The sequence below is a fragment of the Monodelphis domestica genome, chromosome 5, assembly GCF_027887165.1.
Source record: "Monodelphis domestica isolate mMonDom1 chromosome 5, mMonDom1.pri, whole genome shotgun sequence".
In the NCBI taxonomy this organism is placed as follows: domain Eukaryota; kingdom Metazoa; phylum Chordata; class Mammalia; order Didelphimorphia; family Didelphidae; genus Monodelphis; species Monodelphis domestica.
Genome location: NC_077231.1, coordinates 30,712,537 through 30,735,037, shown reverse-complemented (window position 1 = coordinate 30,735,037; position 22,501 = coordinate 30,712,537). Strand labels below are relative to the sequence as shown.

General features: G+C 47.7%; 3 protein-coding genes across 6 annotated transcripts in view; all 3 read left to right on the top strand.

Moving 5' to 3' along the window:
• The window catches only part of HOXC4 (homeobox C4), a 44,704-nt gene that overhangs the window by 3,285 nt on the left and 18,918 nt on the right, over positions 1–22,501 (top strand). For 2 of the 3 annotated variants that reach the window (XM_056798018.1, XM_056798017.1), the window contains exon 1: positions 20,202–20,322. The exons of the other annotated variant lie outside the window; for it this stretch is intronic. The gene's annotated coding sequence lies outside the window, so the exon portion shown is untranslated. Of the gene's footprint in view, positions 1–20,201; positions 20,323–22,501 lie in introns of those variants that run through there. 3 annotated transcript variants of the gene reach the window in all.
• On the top strand, positions 49–12,314 carry HOXC6 (homeobox C6). 2 transcript variants are annotated; one of them, XM_007506208.3, is made up of 2 exons: positions 49–10,230; positions 11,009–12,314. In XM_007506208.3, the coding sequence occupies exons 1-2, from the start codon at positions 9,831–9,833 to the stop codon at positions 11,338–11,340; spliced, it is 732 nt and encodes a 243-aa protein (XP_007506270.1). In that variant the 5' UTR covers positions 49–9,830; the 3' UTR covers positions 11,341–12,314. The 2 variants fall into 2 exon arrangements, with proteins under 2 accessions (XP_007506270.1, XP_001364878.1); XM_001364841.5 differs by having other exon boundaries at positions 53–10,230; positions 11,033–12,314.
• HOXC5 (homeobox C5) lies at positions 12,450–17,439 on the top strand. The gene is made up of 2 exons (XM_056798022.1): positions 12,450–15,306; positions 16,043–17,439. The coding sequence occupies exons 1-2, from the start codon at positions 14,853–14,855 to the stop codon at positions 16,255–16,257; spliced, it is 669 nt and encodes a 222-aa protein (XP_056654000.1). The 5' UTR covers positions 12,450–14,852; the 3' UTR covers positions 16,258–17,439.

The window sequence follows — 22,501 nt, the reverse complement described above, 5'->3', positions numbered from 1 at the left end:
TAGGACTTTCCCAAGGATTAAAGTGGGAGCCGCGTTCGGGTGAGACGTCTCTGTTTTTCGCTTTCGTTTGTTATTATTTGTAGGGGCTCTAGCTACATCGAGGGGATCTTGAGCTGCTCTCTTGTGGGACCCGGGGAGCTTTGTTTGGCGGAGAAGCAGCGTCTCCTTGAAGCAGTGTGGCCCCTTTGGACCTGAAGTCCATTGGGGAAAATGGGAATTTACCTGGAAAATGAAACCAGAAAACTCTCACTTGGGGGGGGGGGGGGCGTTGTCTGTGGAGTGTATTATGCTCTTTCGGATTTTGTCTTGCAATCTGGTTGAATATGCTCAAGTCGTAGGTTGGTGCTTGCAGTGTTGTCGTGGTTGGTGCCCTGATTTGAGGGGCGTAGAGAAGGGCAGAAAGGATACTCAAAAGGCCGCGTGGATTTTCCCCTCAGTTGGCAGAATGATCCCGAAATTTTTTTTAATCCATTGATTTTCTTCTCTGTCCCTCCCTCCCTCCTTCCCTCCCTCTTCTCCACCCTTTCTCCTCTGCTCCAACCCTCCCTCCCCCTTCCTATCTCGCAGCCATTCCACAGACCACCGCCCCCCCCAACCCCCATTAGACTGGATGTAGAGAGGGAGGGATCTGGGAAATCGAGGCAACTGCGGCGATTGTTCGGCCCTTGTTTTGGCCTCTGAACTAGAGGTATAAACTCTGGCCCTGCCGCCGACAAGAGATCGCGCCACCGCTCTAGGCCTTTTTCCTATCATCCCTTCTTTGCTCTCCTTTTCTATTATCTTCCTACCCCCTTAACGCAGGAACACTTAAATATCTGGGTTCGATGGCTTAAATGTACTTTGTCGCCATAAAAAGCGTCTATAGAGCGCCCACATAGTGCAGATGTGTATTTATTCTGTTTTTCTGCATATACATACATAGACATGTTGATGCAAAAATTAGAGAATAGATTCGTGCCAAATATATAATAACAAAAGCTATACAGATAAATCACATTAAGTTTGTGAGTGAAACAACGTTTATTTAAATGTATGTGGAAACCTGTATGCATTTGTATCTGTTTCAGAGAATACTGTGCGTTCTTTTATAGGCATCCATATATTTGGTTCATTATAAAATGCTTGCACATGGTGATAGAAATATATTACTACAAGCAAGGCCATTCTGGTGTAGTCAGAAACTACATTTATTGTTATCCTGGCTCTTCGTTTTCCTTCTAATTTGTAAAACTTCTCTTTGGTGCAGAGCTGTTTAAAGAGAAGAATTTCTTTACCCCCACCCCAAGAGAATATTATATTGTTATCCGTAGAGGTGATTTGGATATCATTTTATGTGTTGCTTTGTTCTAATCAGGGAATTTGATTACATATGGTTTGATTAATATTGCAAACATATATATATATATGTGTGTGTGTGCAGGTGTGAATTTCGCCAAAGAATAATTATGAATTTTGATGTTTATATGCTTGTGCCTATGTTTTTATTTTTACATTATAGTCGTGTCATATTTTGAATTATTATTTGTATTATTATTGTATTGTTATATATATATATATATATATACCCTCTAAACAGAATATTTGGCATATGGAGAGATGCTCTCATGTCACGAATAGTGTGTTGTATAGAGATGAGTTTATATGTCTAAACATACACACAGAATAATATAGGGGTCTGCCCAGCTGTCCCTTGCTTATAGAAATACCTGTACATAGTCTACTTCCTCATATACTTTCTGGATTATTTTCTAGCTCTGATAATATTTTCTAAGGAGGAATAGAATTAACAATAGGGCCCCCTCGGTCCTGGTGAACTCCATTATATTGCAAACCTTTCCTTTTCTCCTGGGTCGAGGTGCAAACCCTCTCAACTGGAGACTGGGAACCAGTTGGGCAAATATTCCAGCTCAACTGGGAGTCCCAGCTGTCCCTTCTTGGATATCCCTGCTCCTTTGGAGGGTTGGCATTGGGGATAGTGGTAGTGGCCCTGCTACTCAAGGTGGTGTTGATAAGGGCAGTAAAGATTCCTCTGAAGTGGATTTTCGGTCTGAGGTTCTCTGGCTCTTTGGCTACTGGGGCAGTTGGCAGTGTCTTTGAATGGAAGTTGAAATAGGCAAGAATGGCCAGTGGATGCAGAGGTAGCCAGTGTATGGAATGAAGGAAGAGAAGTCTCCTTCTTCCTCCAGATTTGCTGCGGCAATGGGAAGGATTAGGGAGTTTATGGAACTGGGCTGAAAGGCGAATATCTTGTTACTGCTGTGGATACCATTTTAATCCCTCCATAGGAGACTGTGCCAGGGCCAGAGCAAGAGAGGAGAGGCCGGCTGCTAGGGGAATGGGGCCTAGGACCTATCTCTCTCAAGAGATTTCTAGGATCCCAGGCTGAAAGAGAAATGGGGGATTGTGGACTTTGAGACCCTCCTTTGGCAGAGCACTGGGATACTAAAAGAGCCCCTTAAGGACTATGAGAGACTAAGGGGGAAGAGAATTATACATTTTGGTTTAAAAAAAAGAAAAACCAACACATAAAGGCGAAGTTTGGCTGTAGGGGGAGAATTTTTCTCCCCCCAGCTTCCTGGGTAATCCTGTTTCTCCCCCTGGCTATCATGTTCAAACTCGTTCCAGAAGCTCCCTTCAGTCAGGAGTTTCCTTTACACACACACACACACACACACACACAGAGAGAGAGAGAGAGAGAGAGAGAGAGAGAGAGAGAGAGAGAGAGAGAGCGAGAGAGCGCTGACTGGTTTTCAGGCCTTGCTTCTGAGGAACTCGGGGGACCCTGGCCAAGAAAGCCTCCCCTCTCCAAGGTCCCTACCCCAATCCAGCCGACACTGAGAACTGCCTTGCCTCCCCTGCTGTTGGCAGCCGCCCCATTTTTATTGTGTCTGTGTTGTTTACTTGTTTGGTCTGCTGCCACCCTGTGTTAGAAACCGGCCAAACCAGCGGCTAGCTTGAGAGAACCTTTGTGCCTCGGTGACCCTCAACCCGTCAGGGCCCAGGCTGGCCCAGTTCCTCCCTTGGAGTGGGTGAGACTTCAGGCACCCTAAAAGCGGTAGCTACTTATAGGATTGAGGGAATTATTGGAACACAATAAACCTCCGAGTATACAGGAGGTGGAGGGGATGGGAAGTAAACTCCCCCATTCCCACTTTCTTTTCTCTTCCTTAGTGACGAACCCTGGAATGGGATCTAGTCATTGAGAAAGTTTTATTTCTCTACCCCCTCCCTTTCCCCCATTTCTTTTGGCAGGATTTTTCCCTGAGATGCAGGTTGTTGAGTTTTAAATCAGGGTAATGTCGGAGGATTCATAAAGCTAGATAAAGCGTATCGTTCTCCCCTCCCTCCCCTCTTTTCCCAGCCCCCCAAAATAGCAGTGAATTTAAGCAAATCCTACAAAATTAAATTGCCCCTTCGCTAAAGATCCTATAAATCTCCAATCTCGCCAGGTGTGGAGTCGGAGAGCTCGCTCCTCGCCTTTAATTTTGCTCCTAGCTATCAAATCTAAAAGAGCATCATCGAAGTAAGTAATATTCTCGTTTCTGGAATTAATTTCCCCCCTTCCCCATCTCTCTCCCCCTTTTGCCAGCGCAGATTAAATGGTTCTTTCAGGTCTGCAAACAATAAAGGATAAAATTATTTATAGGGAAATGAAGACGATGCTTCATTGTTGGCTTATCGTTCCAGAACATAATAACATTTTATTTTCGAGCAGCAAAACTTAGGCCAAAAAAAAAGAAAAGAGAGAGAGAGAGAGAGAAGGGGGGAGAATAGGAGGAGGAAGGGAGGAAGGGAGGGAACACACACACAAAACTCCCGCTGTATATAACTTTTACGACATTTACAATTTCCTCATGACAACTCACTGTGACGTCATAAACGCCAGGTTCTTGAATTTTACAATTCCCATAAACTCTCCTGAAATGGGCACAGGCGACACTAGGATTTGAGGAAACTCGTGAAAGTCATGGGGATGCAGGGAGAATACTGGGGTGAAGAGGAGGAGGGGAGTAGCAAGACAGAAGGGAAGTTGGCAAAGAGCAGAATACCTATCTCCCCCAATTCTCTCCACATCCCATCGACCTTTCTCAGGTCTGGGAATGGAAATACTCTGTGATTTTCCCCTTCTCTGTAGCTAGGATGGAAAGGCCATTCTTTCTGATCCTACACAGCAATTCCACTGCCTTCGAGCTACCCTCCCCCAAAGTAGGAAGCAGAGTCGCATAATGAGGTTTCCTATTTGTAGATTCAATATATTGCCCCCCTTCTCCCATGGATATTTAGATGTCTTGGGCAAAGAAGAGAGGAGGAAGCAAAGCTAGTGGGAGTGAGTTGTCATTTCCAGGACTTGGCATTATGAAGCATGGACAAGTGTGTGTGTGTGTGTTTGTGTGTGTGTGAAGAAGGGAATGAAGATCCTCTGCTTTATTATATTCTCCAACTTCAAGAACTAAAAATGTCCAAGAAACTAGGGTTCCAGATTTTGGATCGGGGAAGGGATTAGAGAGAGGGGAGAAACCTGGACAGAGAAGTTGGGGGATGGAGTACCAACAGAGGGGAAATTTTACATACTATGAGAGGTCCTTCATTAAACACTACTCTTTAATTGCAAATAAAGCAAAAACAGCCCCACCACTATTCTTTTTTTCCTCCCCTTTGCCTGAAATAAGGAGTAAATTAGCGAGGGCCACGGAGGTGTTTCCCGATTTCCTGTGTATTCTGACAGGATCCAGAATTCAGCGTCTTCCTTTACCCCCCTCTCCCCATCAAGTTCCAGGAGATCCTCACCTCACACATGAGTGAAATGGGGAATTGAATTGGATAATATCAGGTGGGGAAAGGCTCCATTTCTTAGTTAGAGATTTCAAAGTTCGACCACTGTTTTCTCATCTCTTAAACACTGGAAAGAAAGGAGAATTTTGATTCTCCAAACTGGACATTGGCAAGCTGGAGGGTTGGAATGCTCTCTTTTATTCCACTCCCCCACTCTAAAACTCAAGAAAGTCCAGTATGTGGGGATCAGGACACAAGGTCCCACTTTTGTCCCCTTCCTGTTTGGGTCCCTGATTTCCAGCTGCAGCTTGAAGAATATCTTTTCGATCTTTCTCTGAGCGCTCGGCAGGAATCAAAGGGGGTTGTGTACAGAACTCAGGACACATTGGTAGGCCTTTTTCCCCATCTCCTTTTTAAAAAATCAAATCATATTCAAGCCAACTCCCCAGGAGAGCCAAGAATAGCAGAGCCTTCAGCAAATAATGAAATGCTGAGATGGGCCTGAGCAATTATTGATCCGGGCTGTTCTCTAGAAGAGGGATTTCAGCTCCAACCCTGTGGCACAAAAACAGACCTGGCCCGTTTCTCCTGAAGCCCTAACGGGAGCCGGTTTTGAAATGGGGCTCAGCCCCGGGGGTTAGGAGAGGGGCACCTCCTGTTTGGCATCAGGGATGAAAAGCAGAGAGGCTGAGCCCCCTCATTACTGCAGCAAGTGTCGAGAGAGACACAATACAGTTTTGCAGACTCTGAGGCTACGGCAGGAGGCCCTCGGAGGAGGGGAGTGTGTGTGTGCGCGTCTGTCTGTCTGCCTGTGCTTAGGGAATTTACAGTCGCAAAGATTGTTACACGGTTTGGAGATGGGTCGAGGAAGGCTATAAAATACAGGCTCCAGAGTTTATCTTGAGATGACTCTTGCTCCCCCTCCCACTCAACCCCCCCTTAAGCCTCAGCACCCCTTAGCTTCAGAGCTTCTGGTGGGGGTGGAGGTAACTATTCATTAAAAAGAGAAACCGAAGGCGAACGACTAGGGAAGTGATACGGCTTGAACCAAGTCCGCTGCCTAAGAATTATCCCCTTTGGGGTGGGTGGATCTTCTGACCCCGAAAAAACTGATACTTGTGTCTTCTAGCCCTACTCAGGGACAGATCTCAATTTAAATGGAAGCTCAACGCCGTTAACTACCTTTCTGTTGGGCAAATCGGGGGAGAGTAGAGCGAATTAGAGTGAGCTTGAACGCAGCCTCGGAAAGACACCCCTAACCTCCATAACAGCCACGTTTGCCGATCTGCATAAAGTTCAGACTAAGGGACTTGTTCTCCAATCTCCAGGCCCAGGCGTCTGAAGTTAGCTTCTCTCCTATAATTAGTGATCATGGAAAGCATGTGGTTTGGGGGTTGAGAGGGGAGGGGAGGGGGAAGTGAGAGATTTTTCTCTCTTTTCCCTTTTCTGGGGTTTTTGAACTCAGCTCATCAATCCGCTAATTACCGAGGGGAGAGAGAGCCAGCTTTGAATGTGTTCAACTCTGCACGTATTTCCCCAGTGAACGCCTATTTGGGAGAAGTAGGATAGAGGGGAAAACAGGGGGGAGAAAGGGGATCCTTTCTGGTGAAGGTTATTTGATAATTTCTCCCAGTCTGGTTTGTAGCAACAAAGAGCAAATTCCCACCCCCACCATCGCCAATTTCAACACCCCCCCTTGCGCCCACCCCTCTCTTTCCGGGACTTCTGCATATTTACAGAGCTGAGCTGCAGTTTTAATAAAACATCTGTTCTTGCTTCTGCTGATGAGTTTCCATAATTGTTTTCAGACAAATTTAACGGGGAAAAATAAATATGGAGAGAAAAAAATCAAAATCCCAGCTCTCCCCCCATTGACAGGTTTTCTTTTGCCAGAAAATTAGAAATGGGATAGAGAAAAAAAGAAGAAGAAAAGAAAGAAAAATCAGACTGGGGAGAACATCCACTCAGGCCAAAACCTCTCCCTGTCTCGGAGTGAATCCCTCCAGCAAAATTCAGTGGTGTAATTAGAGATGTAATTGGAAGGGGGAGACTCGGTCCCTCAGGAAGCCAAGGTGAGGGAGGTATGAGCTTTTAAATTAATATTCCTGCAAGTGTTAAGTGGTAAGGAATTTATTTGTATTTATTTTAAAATTTCCTTCCTCTATCTCCATTCCAACATTCATGCCTCTCTCCATATCGCTCCCACTCCCCCCCCCCCCCAGCAGCTGCTTTCTGTTCATTATAAATCCACCAGACCTTTAAGTCTTTGCCCTCTGTTTAGGGATGTAATAAAACACTTAACTTTCCACGACTGAGACTTACATTCTTATCGCTCAGGTCTTCCACCCCCGCCGGCCAGCACCTAAGGCCCAAGGAGTTCTTTTCTATGCAGAGATTCCCCCACACCCTCTTTCGACCTGGGCAAAAGCTAGAGATGGGTGGGGTGGGGACTGAGCAGACCTAGGCATCCGGGCTGGGAGGTTCACCTCGGAGCTCCCCCAGAAGCCCTTTCAAGGTTCCGAGGATTCCCTCCCCCGCCCCCATCCATAAAATGAGAAGATTTTAAAAAATACATTAAAAAATCAAGACTCATTGAAAACGAAACCTCATTAAGACATCCAATCTTATATCATTCAATTTGTTGTACATTGCAACAATTTAATATCTTGAAGGAAATATCATTGACATGATTTATCTCTGTTAGCAATCACTCTCTGGAATGGGGAAGAATTTACTCTCTCTTCCGGCCACTTCTACTTGTTACACCCACCGCCACTCTTCAAGCAGAAGGGAGGTGGGGAGACCCACCAAGGGTGGCCTTACATTCTAGGGGTTCAAAAATCTGTCTTCTGCCTCTTCTCTAGTTTCCCCTCCCTCTCCACGTTCTCTCTCTCTGCCCTTTCCTACCCTACAGGAGCCTGGAGACCAAGCCAGCTGTTGCAAACCACTGCTTAGGCATGCCATGAATTCGGGGGCATCTGGATACTATAGAGAGGAACACAACACACGCGTGTGCTGGTGTGTTATTAAAAATGAGATAACACATGTCAAAATTTCTTTCTTAATTTATAATCCCTCTCCCACCCCCTCCTTTCTTCTCCACCTCAGTGGTGAGAAAGCATGAAGGCCATGAGGAAATCCCTAAACAATTGAAGGGTCCCCCCCCAATCGTCTGCCTCTACTATCTGGAATGGGAATGATTTTTTTTTTAAATAGGCAACCCAAATTGCTTCACAGGAAGACACATCAATCGAGTAACAAGGTAACATGTTAGCTAACATGTTCTCTCCTTTAGCCACGACACACTGTCTTCTTTTTTGTTACAAACTTTATTTTTCCCCCCTGCGAAACTCCAGGGAAACCGTAATGTTATAGAAGATGAATTAACGAGTTTTTTTTTTTCCCAGTGTAGTCCCGTTTATGGCTTTATTGCTACCCATTGATTACTTCGCTTTGTTACACAGAAGGAAAAGATCATAAAATCCTTCGACATCCGGGTTCTTGTTATAGCCAAAAAGAGGGAGAAAAATATGGGCTCTTTTCCTCAACCCCCCCTCAGCCCCCCTTTTGTCAAATCAAAGGATCTCTGGGTTATGTCGCTGACAATGAATTAAGTTTGACTTTAACAGAAGAGAAACCTCATCACAACACCTTCTGCTAAGTATGTTCTGCCACTACTGTTCCTTCTGCAGCCTTCGACTCCTTTCCTTCCTCTGCTAAATGCACTAAGTTGGTTAAAAAAAAAAAAGAGGGACAGATGGGGGATGAAGGTTGCTGAGAGGGTACATGGGTCCAAGTGCCACATTCCTCTTGGTTTGAGGGAGTATTTTCTATTGGGTTGGGTTCCAAACCCTGGAAGCTAGAGTTTGGGTGCTTATCTACTGACAAGCAGCAGGTCCAGAGGGGGACATAGAGCTTCAGGTTTGGGGACGGAGAGTCCCTCAGTCCCAACAGATCTTATATTCTCCAAGAACATTATTCCTAGCTGATTTTCAGTGAGTTATCCCACCAGCTCCAACCCTCTCCATATCATAAATTCTCTCCAACATAAACACAGTTGATGTCTCCAGAAAACCCCTCAGAGTTTCTCTCTCTCTGTTTCTCTCTCTCCCCCTCTTTAAAAAAAAAAAATAAAAACAAGACCACAAACAACCCTATAAACCTTGTAAACAAAATTCTCCCCTTTAAGAAGAATGCTTTCAAGAGTAGTCCCCAGGAGAAGCCTGGGGAAGCAGAAGAGCACAATTCAGGTCCCCTTTACTCCAGTTCACCTCTATAACTTCCCACTCTCTCTGTAAAGTTGAGGGCTCCCCTAGTCTCATACGTGGGCTTTGAATTGATCCCCCAAATGTACTCCACATTCAAGATTCTCAGGCCCATTCTTTCTCCACTGACCACTATATTTAATGGAATTTTTTTTCCTCCTCCGAAATGTTTTGCTCTTTAAACAGTAGAAAGACCCATGTATTTTGTCTGAGCTCCCACTCAGAGGGAGCCCGGAAACTAGGAGTGGGTGCCTTATTGTTCCTCAGCCCACTGAGGGGCTCAACCCTGAGTTGGGCAGGGACAATTTTAGGGAAAGAGATGCGAGCATACATATAACACAATCAGATGGAAACGCATTGATTCCTTCAGATCAGCTTCTGGGCAAATCTAATCTGGGTTAGCATTGGTTGTGGGATTTTCATGAGGGGAATTTCTCCCTCTATGGCTGGCTCTAGGGCCTGCTTTGCCCCTCCTCCCCTTCCTCTGTTCCCTAAACCTGGTTTCCTACACCGATATATATTATATCCTAATATATTATATATTAAAAGAAATCCAAGTCTTACTTTGAATGCACACACTTAGTCTCAACTAGGGAATCAACAGAAGCAGGAGCGATTTTTTTCCCCCTTCTTGACATCTAGCTTCCGATTGGCTCCGAGGGGGTCAGCTGACTTTGTCATTTTGTCTGTCCTGGATTGGAGCCGTCCCTATAACCATCTAGTTCCGAGTACAAACTGGAGACAGAAATAAATATTAAAGAAATCATAGCCCGACCAGGTAAAGGCGAAGGGATGAATTCCTATTTCACTAACCCGTCCTTATCGTGCCATCTCGCCGGGGGTCAGGACGTTCTCCCCAACGTCGCCCTCAATTCCACCGCCTATGATCCAGTGAGACATTTCTCGACCTATGGAGCGGCAGTGGCACAGAACCGGATCTACTCGTCTCCCTTTTATTCGCCACAAGAGAATGTCGTGTTCAGTTCGAGCCGGGGGCCGTATGACTATGGATCTAATTCCTTTTACCAGGAAAAAGACATGCTCTCAAATTGCAGGCAGAACACCTTAGCACACAACACACAGACCTCAATGGCCCAGGACTTTAGCTCTGAGCAAAGCAGGACTGCTCCCCAAGACCAGAAAACCAGTATCCAGATCTATCCCTGGATGCAGCGAATGAATTCGCACAGTGGTGAGTTTTACAGCTCCAAGATATAAATTAAATAAAGTGAACTGGCGTTCTGAGCAGCTTCCCTAGAAGAACTGGCGGAGAGAGTTTTTTTTTTTTTATAGCGCCATAAAAACAATCACGTTCCTCTCTTCGCCGGCGTCGAGACAGGGCCCCCTCTTCTCCTCCTTTTTCCCCCTCCTCCTTCCCTTTCCCTCGCTCCCTCTCCCCTGATGGATTGGAGGGGTCGCAGGCGAGCTAAGGGAGAGGTGAGGCTAGGCTGGGAACTGGGACTGGGAAGGCTTGGGGGAACCCCTAAAAAGTGGAGTCAGGCAGAGTGGAAGAGTAAAGGGGGAGGGGAGAGGAGAAGAGAGGGGGAGAAGTTTCTAAAGGCTAGGAGAGGGAGCGAAGCGGAGGGACCCTAAGAAAGTAGGGAAAATCAAGTCAAATGCACTTCTAGAGGGTTCTCCTCTCTTCCCCCTCCCCTAAGTAATTGGGGTTCCCTTCTACCCCCCGTTAAACTTAGGCTGCAGACTTCCTCCTTCAGCCTAATAGCACTTCACCCTCCTCTTAATCCCCTCACCTCTGGGACAATGCCCATTGCCTACATTGGGGGACCTAGGAGGAAGCTGGGGTCCAAGTATTCCCCCTCTGTGGGGCTTCGAGGAATAAAGGTGGGGGTGGGGCAGAGGAGAGGAGACAGGGGTACAGTAGGGTGCTGAGGGAGTTGGGCGGGACAAGGACACTTTCCCCCCCTTAGGTGAATTATTAGGGATCATTCCCCCTTACTAATTGTTTTTAGTTTGCTTTGTGTCCGGATCTCTAGGGGTCGGCTATGGGGCGGATAGGAGACGCGGCCGGCAGATCTACTCTCGATACCAGACCTTGGAGCTGGAAAAAGAATTTCACTTCAACCGTTACCTAACCCGGCGCCGGCGGATCGAGATCGCCAATGCGCTCTGCCTGACCGAGAGACAGATCAAAATTTGGTTCCAGAACCGCCGGATGAAATGGAAAAAGGAGTCTAATCTCACTTCCACGCTGTCGGGGGGCGGCGGAGGGGCCGCAGCCGACAGCCTAGGCGGCAAGGAGGAGAAGCGGGAAGAGACAGAAGAAGAAAAACAGAAAGAGTGAAAACTGTCTCGCCTCCCCCTACCAACCCCCCTCACTCCCCAGTTCACTCCTCTCCTCTTCCTCCCCAGACCTTCTGCTCTCCTCCTTTCTCACGTACCCTATATTTATCACTGGCACAATTTATATTTTGACTCCCTCAGGAAGACTAGGGAGTCAAATGTGGACCTTCAAGTCAGATCTCGCCCTGCTCCTTCTTCCCAAACACCCTCCCCTTCCCTTGCCTCCCTCCCTTCCTCCTTTCCTTTCCTTTCTTCGGCCTCCTCTCCCTTTACCTCCCTGATCCCGCCGGCCTTGGGGGCCTAGGTCTCTGAACCTCGATTCGGACACCAATGGGCTCACTTTGAATGAGGACTGGATCTTTAGCCCTCCTGCACCCCAAGCCCCACTCCAAGGCCCAGCAGCAAAGAGCCGACCCACAAGGCGCCTATTTCCTACTCCGCATCCCCAGGGGCCAGAGGGGCTCTAAAGGCGAGTGAGTCATCGAGGCCTTGCCTAGCGATACTCCTAGGGTCTTAAACAACCCAGGGGGATGCTGGAGTGGGCAGAAAGCTTTCTCCCTCTTTCAAGCCCCGCCGGTCCCAGTTCTAATCCCAGTACCCCAGCTCAGTCCCCCCGAAGCTCCGACATATTTTCCAACATAGCCCAATCGTATTTAAAGAATCCTCGGGGGTCATTATGGCATATAACAAACTGTGACAGTTTCTGTGTGAATATTTTTAGCTGTATTTGTGGTCTCTGTATTTATATTTATGTTTAGCGCCGTCAATGTTCCAATCCCAAATTAAAAAAAAAAAGGTGTGGGGGGACTGAAAGGAGAAAGAAATATGAATGAAATTTGTTTAGCCAGTAGGGAAAAAAAAGAGAAAAAATACAAAAAAGAAAAAAATGCCCCTCGTGTTACCCTCCTGTATAAATTCGTCTCCCAGACCGGTCCTCGAGTATTTAATAAAACTGATATTATTTTTAAAAGTTCATATCCTGATTTCTGCTCATTCGCTCGCCCCATCTCTTTCCAGTACATCGTGGGCGAAAGTTGGTGTTGGCGCCGAGTCCTTGCTGCGTCTCTATGCCTCCCCTGGCGGCTGCTTCTCTCCCGCAGCCCCAGTTCCAGTCCCTGTACACTTCCATTCCCCTCTGGTTTTCTTTCTCTCAAAAACTCCTCGAGCAGGAGCCCCGAAACATTCTCTGTCCGCTTCCTCTTTGTCCTCCTTCTCTGAGCTGAGAAAAGCTCCTTTCGCTCCCTTCCCCGGGAAAAGGCAGTCTTCGATTCCCACTCCCTCCCCCCTAGAAAAAAATCGAATTTCTCACTGGAAAATGTCCTTCTAAAAGCCAATAATAATTCAGGTCGGAATCAAACCCCACACCCAGAGTGTCCTTAAAGACTCCAAACCTTGAAGATTTGCCTTCTGACCCCATCTTTCCCACCCACCCCCCAAATAAAATCCAGGACAGAAAAGAAGTTCTCTCCAGGCGCAGAGCTCCCAGAAGAGAGAAAAAGCTGGCAAGTTGACCCCTGAACCAGGGGCTGGCAAAGGCGAAATGTGTGGCGGAGGCAGCGAAAAAGGTGAAGAACCGATTTGGAGGCATTTCGCAGAGGATTTGGAGATGCAAGGACGATAAGAAAAATCAAGATGGGAAACAGTTCTTTCTTCTGCTGGGACACAGACATAAGAGCGAAAAATACATCTTTCTTCACTGGCCTCCCATCAGCACCCCAGTCCTCCTTCTCCTCCAGATTACCCTTCACTGTTCCAAATCTGGAGGAAAACAAAGTTCACCCTGGTCTTTTCCCCTGCTCTGGGCCTTCTCTTGTCCTCTCCCTTGCTTAGAAAGCCTGACTCAAATTGGGGTCTTCAAGAGGAATCAAAAACAAAGATTTCTCAAACCCCATACATCTCAGGCAGCTGCTAGATCTTGGTCTTTCTCAATCCAGGGGCAGAGATTTCCCTAGGAAGGAAGGAAGGAAGGAAGAAAGGAAGAAGGAAGGAAAGTGATTTGGAGTTGGGGAAATAGGAATGAAAACCAGGAGACATCCTGATGGGCTCTCCTCCAATTGGGAACCCATGTCCCTCCCTTCCTGATCTGGGACCTCTTCTAGCTGGCTGCTCCCCCTCTCCTCTCTGTTACCCCAAAGTCTTCCCTCTTTTCTATCATGCTTCCTTCCTTTCTCCAAAGAAACTCATAGTTCATAGAGAGTCTGACTTTTAGGAACCTAATCCAGAATACCTTAGGCCTCAGAAAGTTCCTGCCTGCAAACACCTGCCCCATAGAGTTGAAATAGCCATTTAAGATTTTTTAAAAAATTTATACAAATCCTACTTTCCTGTGACTTCAAAGAATATCTCTTTTCTATGCCTATAGAGACATATTGGATACATGTGTGTTACATACACATTGATACCCCTTTCTCCATTCAAACCACATTCATTGACAGACTTTTGTGTCTGACTTCTCATAAAACACCCATCGTCTATGCTACTACCCCCACTAACTGACTCTGATTTCTGCTCTGGGGGTGGATCTGAGTGGATGTGAAGTGAGGTCTAATCAAAATTATTTTCTCCTCACCTCCAAGGCCTTCTTAGACATCCCCTCAGTCTTCTTTTGCCTGCACAACACCCACCTCAGCTTCCCCAACTCTTGTAGATGCAGGCATTCCCCTTCCCCAAACACTCCCGAGTGATGGGACCCCCCCTCCAAGTCCACTCGTTTTGGCAATCTAATGAGCTCTATTTGCTCCTACCCCTCCCCCCCGAGGCAAGAGGCTTCGGCCCTTTTAATTAGGAAACGTGGAAATAGACCCACTTCCAGCCACCACTAAATGAAGGATTTAGCGTCTGCTCCCCTTTCAGCTCTCTCCCCCCTTTTCCAACACACACACAAATTCTTGTAAACTAGCTCATTCCAGCGATCGTAGAAGGCCCTGGGGGAGGGAGGGGCGACAATCTATTCAGAAAAGCCCCTCTGCGCATCCTAAACGAGGCCCCATCTTTCCTTAAAATTAAATACAATTTAAAAGGCCAACTCAGGGGGGTTTGTGTAGCAAACAGCACAGCTTCTCTTCGCCAGGGTAGAAAAATCCACCCAGGAGAGGCGAGGACAAGCCGGAGTGCAGTACTAACGAGCCTACGCCAGGTGTCGCTGTGGACTCGTTGTCCCTGCTACCCCCTAATTCCAACAACCATTTTTTTTTCTTTCCTCTCCCCCTTCTTCTCTCCCTTTCTCTCGATCCCTCTCCCCTCGGTTGGGCTGTGCCAACATATCAAGATGCGTTTCGCCGGCTTCCATCACTAACCTCCCGGAGGTCATCAAGCCGAATTTATGAGTGGCCGCTGGAGTCACGTGACTCTATTTAAGGATCCCTTATTTGGAAAGCGCGCATAGGATAAAGAAAGAGATATCTCCACCTATAAATTGTGCACTTTGGAGAACAAAAAACCCCTCAACTTCAAAGAGTCACAAATCACCCTTAATCAAAAAGGGTGCAGAAATTTTTTTCGTCCCTCCCCGCCATGAGCTCCTACGTAGCCAATTCATTCTATAAGCAAAGCCCTAATATTCCTGCCTATAGCATGCAAACTTGTGGGAACTATGGATCTGTCTCAGAGGTGCAGCCATCCAGGTACTGCTACAGTGGATTGGACTTAAGCATCACTTTCCCACCGCCTGCTCCTTCCAACTCTCTCCACGGGTTAGACATGGCTGCCACTCCTAGACCTCACCCAGACCGACCCGCCTGTACCACGGTGGCAGCTCCGGGACACGCTCTGGGCAGAGACGAACCGGCTCCTCTAAACCCCGGGATGTACAATCAGAAGGCGGCTCGCCCGGCGCTGGAGGACAGATCTAAGGGGAGTGGGGAGATCAAGGAAGAACAGGCTCAGACTGGGCAGCCCGCAGGACTGAGTCAGCCACCGGCCCCGCCACAAATATACCCGTGGATGACCAAACTCCACATGAGCCACGGTAAACTTTAGGGCTTCATTTTGTGCGCTCGGGTCCGCCTGGGTTTTATAGGCCATACGGGGCAAATAAAAAGAAAAAACCTGCGGCCATAAATTTTACGGTGCAGGCATCAATTGCTCGTAAAACTGTCCACTAAAAGGCTTAGAGGCTGTATGCGCCCAAATTTACGACGACATAATTGGATCATAGGAACAAAACGTGTATAAAAGGCAATATTCAATTTTTTGGGGGGAGGGAGGGAGTTAAAAAAATAGAGGGATCTGAGGGGTAAGGCACACTGGCCTGGCAGAGAGGGGATCCCCTCTTCACCATCACCCCCTTTATGAGGGAAACGTTTCCCATTTGGGGGGATTGAGGAGGCTTTCCAGCCAGGAGGGAAGGAGGGAGGGAGCAAGGGAGGAGAAGGGAGGGGGATCCCCTTGTGCCCGGGTCTGGAGGTCTCATTGTCTCGATGGAGTCCGGGTCTCCCTCCCCATCCCCCTCGGCCCCCTCTGGGTAAGTGAGTGTCGGAGCGGAAAGTTTCCCGAGCTCAGAGCCAAGTGTCTTAGCCTCTCCCTAGGGCCAGTGGCTGCTTTCGTTCCCTCCCTCACCCCTTTGCCCGCCTGCCCTCTTCTCCAGTCCGATGGGGCTAGTTCTGAGACCCATCTTAGGGTGGGGGTGGGGTGGGGAGACGGTGGGACTTTTAAAAAACTATTCACCCGTTCCTGCACTTGCTGGGGTGGGGTTTATATTCCAGAGACAGACGGCAAGCGATCCAGAACCAGTTACACGCGCTACCAGACTTTGGAATTAGAGAAAGAATTTCACTTTAACCGCTACCTCACCCGCCGAAGGCGAATTGAGATCGCCAACAACTTGTGTCTCAACGAGAGACAGATCAAGATCTGGTTCCAGAACCGAAGGATGAAATGGAAGAAGGATTCCAAATTAAAAAGCAAAGAGGCTCTTTAAAAGGAAGAGGGAGCTGGGGATACGGCACCCTTCCAATAGTTTCTCTAGTTGGCTTGGATCTACCTTGGGGAAACTTTTCATTTTCTTCCGTGTGTGTTTGTGTTTGTGTGTGTGTGTGTGAACATTTTTAGGGGCTGGGGGTGGAGGTGCGTGTGGGGACTGGGGGGATTTGTCACGGACTCTTCCAACCCCGCAGACAAAAGCGTTTTCGATTAGCATTCAGCTTTCCAGCCGAAGCTTGGCTCAGAGTGTGCTGTTGTGTTCATTCACATTTTCCTCAGTCTGGCTCCCTAAGCCCTCCTGGCGACCCAATAACCCAGTGAAATCTCCGTAGGGGGTCCCACTAAAATGATCTAGACACCGGGACTGCCTACCCGGGCAGGCCGAGAAGGGAAAGAGCTCTTTGCCTTCAAAATCCTCCCCGTACCTCTGCCTCCAGCAGTCAAGGCGGCAGCCAAGAACCCCCTAGCCCCAGACTCTTGACCCCTTCATCCCTGGTTTCCTGAAAGAGAGGCCGGTAATGGGGTGGCTTGGACACCACCCTCTGCAACCCTCTTTGGGCAGAGCCACCACCTTTGAACCCCCTGGGCTTGAAATGTGGAACTCCCCCTTTCAGCCGACCTTCAGCCTTTCTTTGTTAGAGGGGACCCTGCTCCAGAGCTGTCGAGTTGGGACCAGGCCCAGGCCGGGTGGCTTTTTCCCAGTGCTGAGGGATTCTCTACGTGTGAGTGATGATGTCTGACTGTGTGTGAGCGGGCTTGTTTTTTTGTTCTCGTTGGTTTGTTCTGTTTGTTAAACTAGATTATTATTATTTTTTTATGATTTACATATGAAAGGGGAAAAATTTAACGAACTCTGGACCCCCTCTTCCAGGCCCTCTCGATGTCCCTAAGCACTCCTCTTCCTTTGAGTTTGGGGGGAAGAACTTCACCCCAAACCAGCTCCCCGCATGCCGAGGGCCAGCTCCCCGGAGTCCCTGCACTGTTTGTATGTATTGGGGTCCACCTTCATGTGATGTGCTCTCTGACTCCAGTACCAACGCTTGGTGACCATGTAGTCCCTTTCTGGCAACTTTCTTTGGAGGAAATTCCTCCACCACTGTCACCCACCTATTTATTGACTCCGGGTCCATTATGAAACTATATTTTGTCATATTGAATAAAGACCAATAGACATAAAGTCCGAAGGTAGCCACCGAATCCTCTTTTTCTTGACGGGGAAGGGAGAGGGAACGGGGTGGGGGCATCCAAAGTTTTTGTAGGGTGCCCTCTACCTTCGGAGGTCATTCCTAAGGAAGGGCTTTGAAGACCCACTTTGGGGATCCCAGGTTGATTGGCAAGGAGAGAAGGGTGTCTTAGATAGCTAGGCCTCCAGAATTGGAGAGGAGGGAGGAAGCACCTTCTGCTTGGTTTGGCTGGGGGCATACATTGAAACAGAACCAGTTATAAATGCTCTGCTGTATGGATGTGTTCCTTCTGTATAGATGATATAATCTCTGTTTATATAGGTAATCTGTGTATAGGGGCACCCTTCCCTGGGTCCTGTTGAGTGACTGAACTCTGCTAAAAAGCAGCTGAAGATTCATGGCTCAGTGGCCAGGGTTTCCCCTCTCAGTTTGAGGGGAAGCTTTGGGGGAACTAAGTAGCAGGTTTCCTTTCTTGAGTCCTTTGGCACAGACTGTCAGGAGTAGGAGAAAGGCAAATGGAAAGACGGGGACCTAGGAAAGGCTGAATCTGTCCACAAAGGGACTCAGACGGTTCCCCAAGTGGTATCTCCTGGGATGAAGCCGCTCACCCTGTCTGGGCATCTTGATGGTAACAGGGGAAAAAGAGGTGGTGACATATGATGTTCTCGCTAAAATCTTGTTGGGAAGAACTACATGAAATTGTGTGTGTGTGTGTGAAGATGGAAGGGGGAAAGAGACGGGCTTTTGTCTGTATGGTATAAAATAGGTCTGTTAGGTCTGTCTCCCCACTTTGTTGAGCAAGGGGCTATGCAGGCATGCTAATTATCTGGGTAATTGGAGCAGTACAGGCTCAAATCTATTTTGTGTTTTATTGACGTACCTATTGTTGCATGTCCTTTAGGGTCCATTTAGGGGGAAAGAGGAGGCAAAAAATTCCCAGTGATGCTGGCTGTGGAGGGGGGGCACACTGTGGATTCTCCTCACTGGACAGTGGGGACAGGAGGGTGGCAGGATGAGGAAGCAATGTACAGTAGAAACAAATGTAACAGCAGTCTAAGGACCCATAAAAGTTTATAGCATTTCCTCCCCGCCTTCTACAATGGGGGTAATTTCCTGAGTTGGAGTCTGATGCCATTTTACCCTTCCCCACCCTCCTGAACTGCCTGGGATGGGGGGTGGGAGGGGAAATCCCAGGAACTGGGCCTCAATTTACTAAGGCCCCCAAAGAGAAAGTCCCAAGGAAGTGGAGACCAGGGGTTGGGTAGGAGGGAAAGTGAGGATCATATTTATGATTATTAAGAATGGAGAGTTTGGGGATGTATTATAATCCTCTGTATTGACTCTTCTTCCCTTCAGCACAGCCTGTTCTGTTTGTTTTTTATTTCTGTGAGGGGATCTACGGGGTCCTTTCCCCTTATAGACCCTCCTCTATGTCCCCTTCCAGGCCATTTAACTCGGTCTGAACACCCAGTTCTAAATGAAGGTTTGGCTGGTGTTGTGACTCCCTCCTCTGGGGTCCCTGGAACTGCATTCCCTGCCTGTGATCCCTGCAAATTATCTGTCTCGCTAGCTCACTTTCTCTCTGAAATAAAATGTATAATTTTCTTCAGGGAGTTATTTTAATTTTTTCTCCATGCTGAGTAAAACTATTGGGCGATCGCTGAAGCAAGGAAAATCGCTGTTGTCTCCTGATGGGTAGCAGTTAACTAAGAAAGAGGATGCGGCGCTTGCTCCCCAGTCCCTCTCCGTCCAGTGGGGCCCTCCCAGGGTCACCCAGGGGAGTGGAAGAATGGAGCTCTCAATAGGACCCCAGGGGACCTGTGAAGACCGTTGCTGGAAACCCCAATGACTTCCTCTTCCCAGGTGGTTATCCCTTCTCTTCCTGAAAAACCCGGAGTCACTTTTCACTTTCCCCTTCCTCTAGGCCTGCATAGACTCTGCTGCTGTCTCTCTGAGCCAGCTCCAGCGTCTCCTTTTGCTCAGCTTTCTGTCATGGTGGCCTTGGGCCTTCCTGCCTCCTAACACCCAGGCTCTCTATTGCTTCGTTTCCCAGACCAAAACAGTCAAAGCTCCCAATCGACACCCCATCTCCAGCCTCAGGGCCTGGGACTCGAACATCTTGGCAACTACAGACAACGTCTAAATATTTGGCCTTTGCGTTTCTCACGAGAGTTGCTTTGGGGGGTGGGCTGCATAGGAGTTCCAAACGGAGACCACGGATCACTTCTCTCCCCTGCCCCCTCCCTTCTCCCTAGAGCCCAACCCTTATGGCAGCAAGAAAAAAAAAAAGGGGAAGAAGCATGACTTACCTTCCCGAGGGAGTGGGGAGGGGGGGCACGGGCCCACTCTGAGGAATAAGAGGAGAGAGGAAGAAAAAAAAAGAAGGAAAAAAAAATCACACGACCACGGAAGGCGACAGGTCCTTATGAAAATAAGTCAGTAACTAAGTAAGTAAATAAATAAATAAGGACCCACCCTCCCCCTCCCCCCCACCATGCAAGGGGTGCGGGGTGGGGGACAGGGAGGAAGCAAAGAGGGCTTTTTAAGTGTAAGTGAGCATTCGAGAAATAACGCATGGCTTCTATGTGAATTTAGGAGTTTGAAACTTTTGGAGGTTATTTATGTGAATGGCCTGAAGGCAGGCCCGTGAGTGGCTCTTGGGGGACCACGTGATGTCATTAAACCAAGTTTTATGGTGTAGGGAGAGCTGACAAACCCACAATATATTTACATCATATATAATCTTAACTGTCCAGCAACGCAGCTGCTGGTGAGGTTTAATGCTAGGACAGAGAGCCAGGCAGTTAGAGGGGATTACGGCGGCTGGGGATGATGTTAAGAGAGGTTACATCTTCGCAAATGAATCCCAGGCGAACGCTGTAAGTTAATTTTCTCTCTCTCTCTCTCTCTCTCTCTCTCTCTCTCTCTCTCTCTCTCTCTCTCTCTCTCTCTCTCTCTCTCTCTCTTCTCTCTCTCTCTCCTTTTCTCCGATTTACCCACAGAACTCCCCCATCTAGTTGTGAGAACAGTTCAAGGGAGAGAAGGGTAAGGAGTCCTTTGGAAAGAAAAGACAGCCAAGGCAGCCTGGGGTTGGGTCTGGGTGAGGAGAGCTGAGGTCCTTTGAGAGTAGTAGGTTAAGACTGAAGGTGGGGGGCTGGGGTGGGGGGGTGCTAAGTTCTTTGACTGATCTCTCCCTCCTGCCCCTTCACCGCAGTGTCTCCCAATCACAAGTTATTCAATATAAGGGACTTAGGGAAGAGGGAGGATTTAGTTCATTTACCTCACTCCCCTAACCTTTCCAGCCTGGGAGAACTGAGAAGTCTAGATTGGGACAGAGTTGTGTTGGTTGCTTGTTGAAATCTTCCTGTTCTGAGTGCAAAGCAAACTTCCCTCTTCTCCCATCCCTTTTCACTCTTTCCTCTACCCACTCTCTCCACTCTTGCCCTTGGTTATAATTAATTGACTTCAAAACTTTTCTGGATTGGACTGTCTTGAAGACATGAGCACTGGTTGGAATGAGAGGTAGGCTGGAGGGGAGGAATAAAGGATTATCTGCTTTCTCATTCCCCCAGTGGAGCTTGGAGTCCCCTGACTTTTTCCCCTCTCTTCATCCTTCAAGGGCTTAGACACTCCTGAGCTCCCAAATTGGGCTGAGGAGAGGGAGTTCTCAGTTGGAGGTTAGCTGGTCCCAGGATTTAGGGAAATAACTCCAAACCTCACCCCTCCTTCGTTTTGCTTTTTTTTAGGCCAAGCCAGTGGTTGAGGTGAAAAAGGAAGGAACTTTTCCCTCCTGGTCCTTAGAATTCAATGTCATGGTAGAGTCTGAGAGAAGAGGGAGGGATTCTCAGCTACTCTTACTCCCTCAAGCTGCTAATAAAATCCCCCTTCCTTTCTTAGCCTGTAGGATGGTCAGGAGTTTCCTGAGAGCCAGGGGAAACTAGGATAATTCGATGGAAGGTTTTGTTTGTTTATTTGTTTTTCTTGAGAGGGATTTGTGAGCCCTGTGAATCTAGATGGAATGGGGTAGAGTAGGGAGAAAGAATCCTCTTTTCGGAAACACTCTGCTCAGATGGGTACGTCTCTAGTGCTTTGAGTTCCTAAGGTCTGATCTAAATATAGGGAGGAGGAAGAGAAGAGTGTGTAAACCTGTGTGTTAGAGGCACGTGTCCCTACACACCTGAAAGCACATGCTCTCCCCTCCCCCCATTATGCGTCACCATCTGCTACGTAGGAAAAGCGTGCACACGTATAGTCTAGGTGAGTTGATGTCCCTGAAGGAGTCTTCATGGCAGAGAGATGGGGATATGTTGGAATTGCTTCTGGATAAATGCTAGCTCCTCAAAATGAACCAGCAAACCCAGGAACCAGGAGGAAGAGGGGCTAGGGAAGTAAAAGAGGAAAGATATTACAACTACCTATTCAAAGAAAAGGGGCTATGATACCTGGATGTCAAAACAATGTTGGAGGTGGGAGAAGGGCAGAAAGGGTTGTGCCAACATCGACTCAGAGCAAACCAAAAGCCTGAAATGGGAGAGGGAAACAGAAAGAGATCCACAGAGACAAAGGCAGTGGCACAGAAAAGGTAGAGAGGGTAGAGACAGAGATAGAGAGCTATGGAGCCAGAGGGGGTTATTTAGGGGATCACTCTAGCTATGGCTTAAATCTATTCTTCCCACACCAAATGGGTGCAACAGGAATGAATGTTTTAAGAAATCCTGTTCTCTGCTTTATCCTCACCACACTGCTCCAGCTTAGGTCTGGGACCTGGCCAATAAAAGCATCCAAATGCCCTCTATTTTCCTTTCACCCGAAGGGGTAGGGAGCCTGGCCTTCCCTAACCTCAGAATGGGATCTCTAGGAATGTTAAGTATCAAGGGGTCCTTTCTTCGACATCACCCCCTTGGCTAGTCTTTCTATTAATAACCATTTATATGTTTATTAATCATCTTTCTTCAGAAGCCCCTTCCCATTTCCTAATCTTCCCAAGCCTTCTGCCCACTTGTTGGCTCCTTCCTCACCCCTAAGTATGCATCTTCCTATCTACTCTTCTCTTGCCCT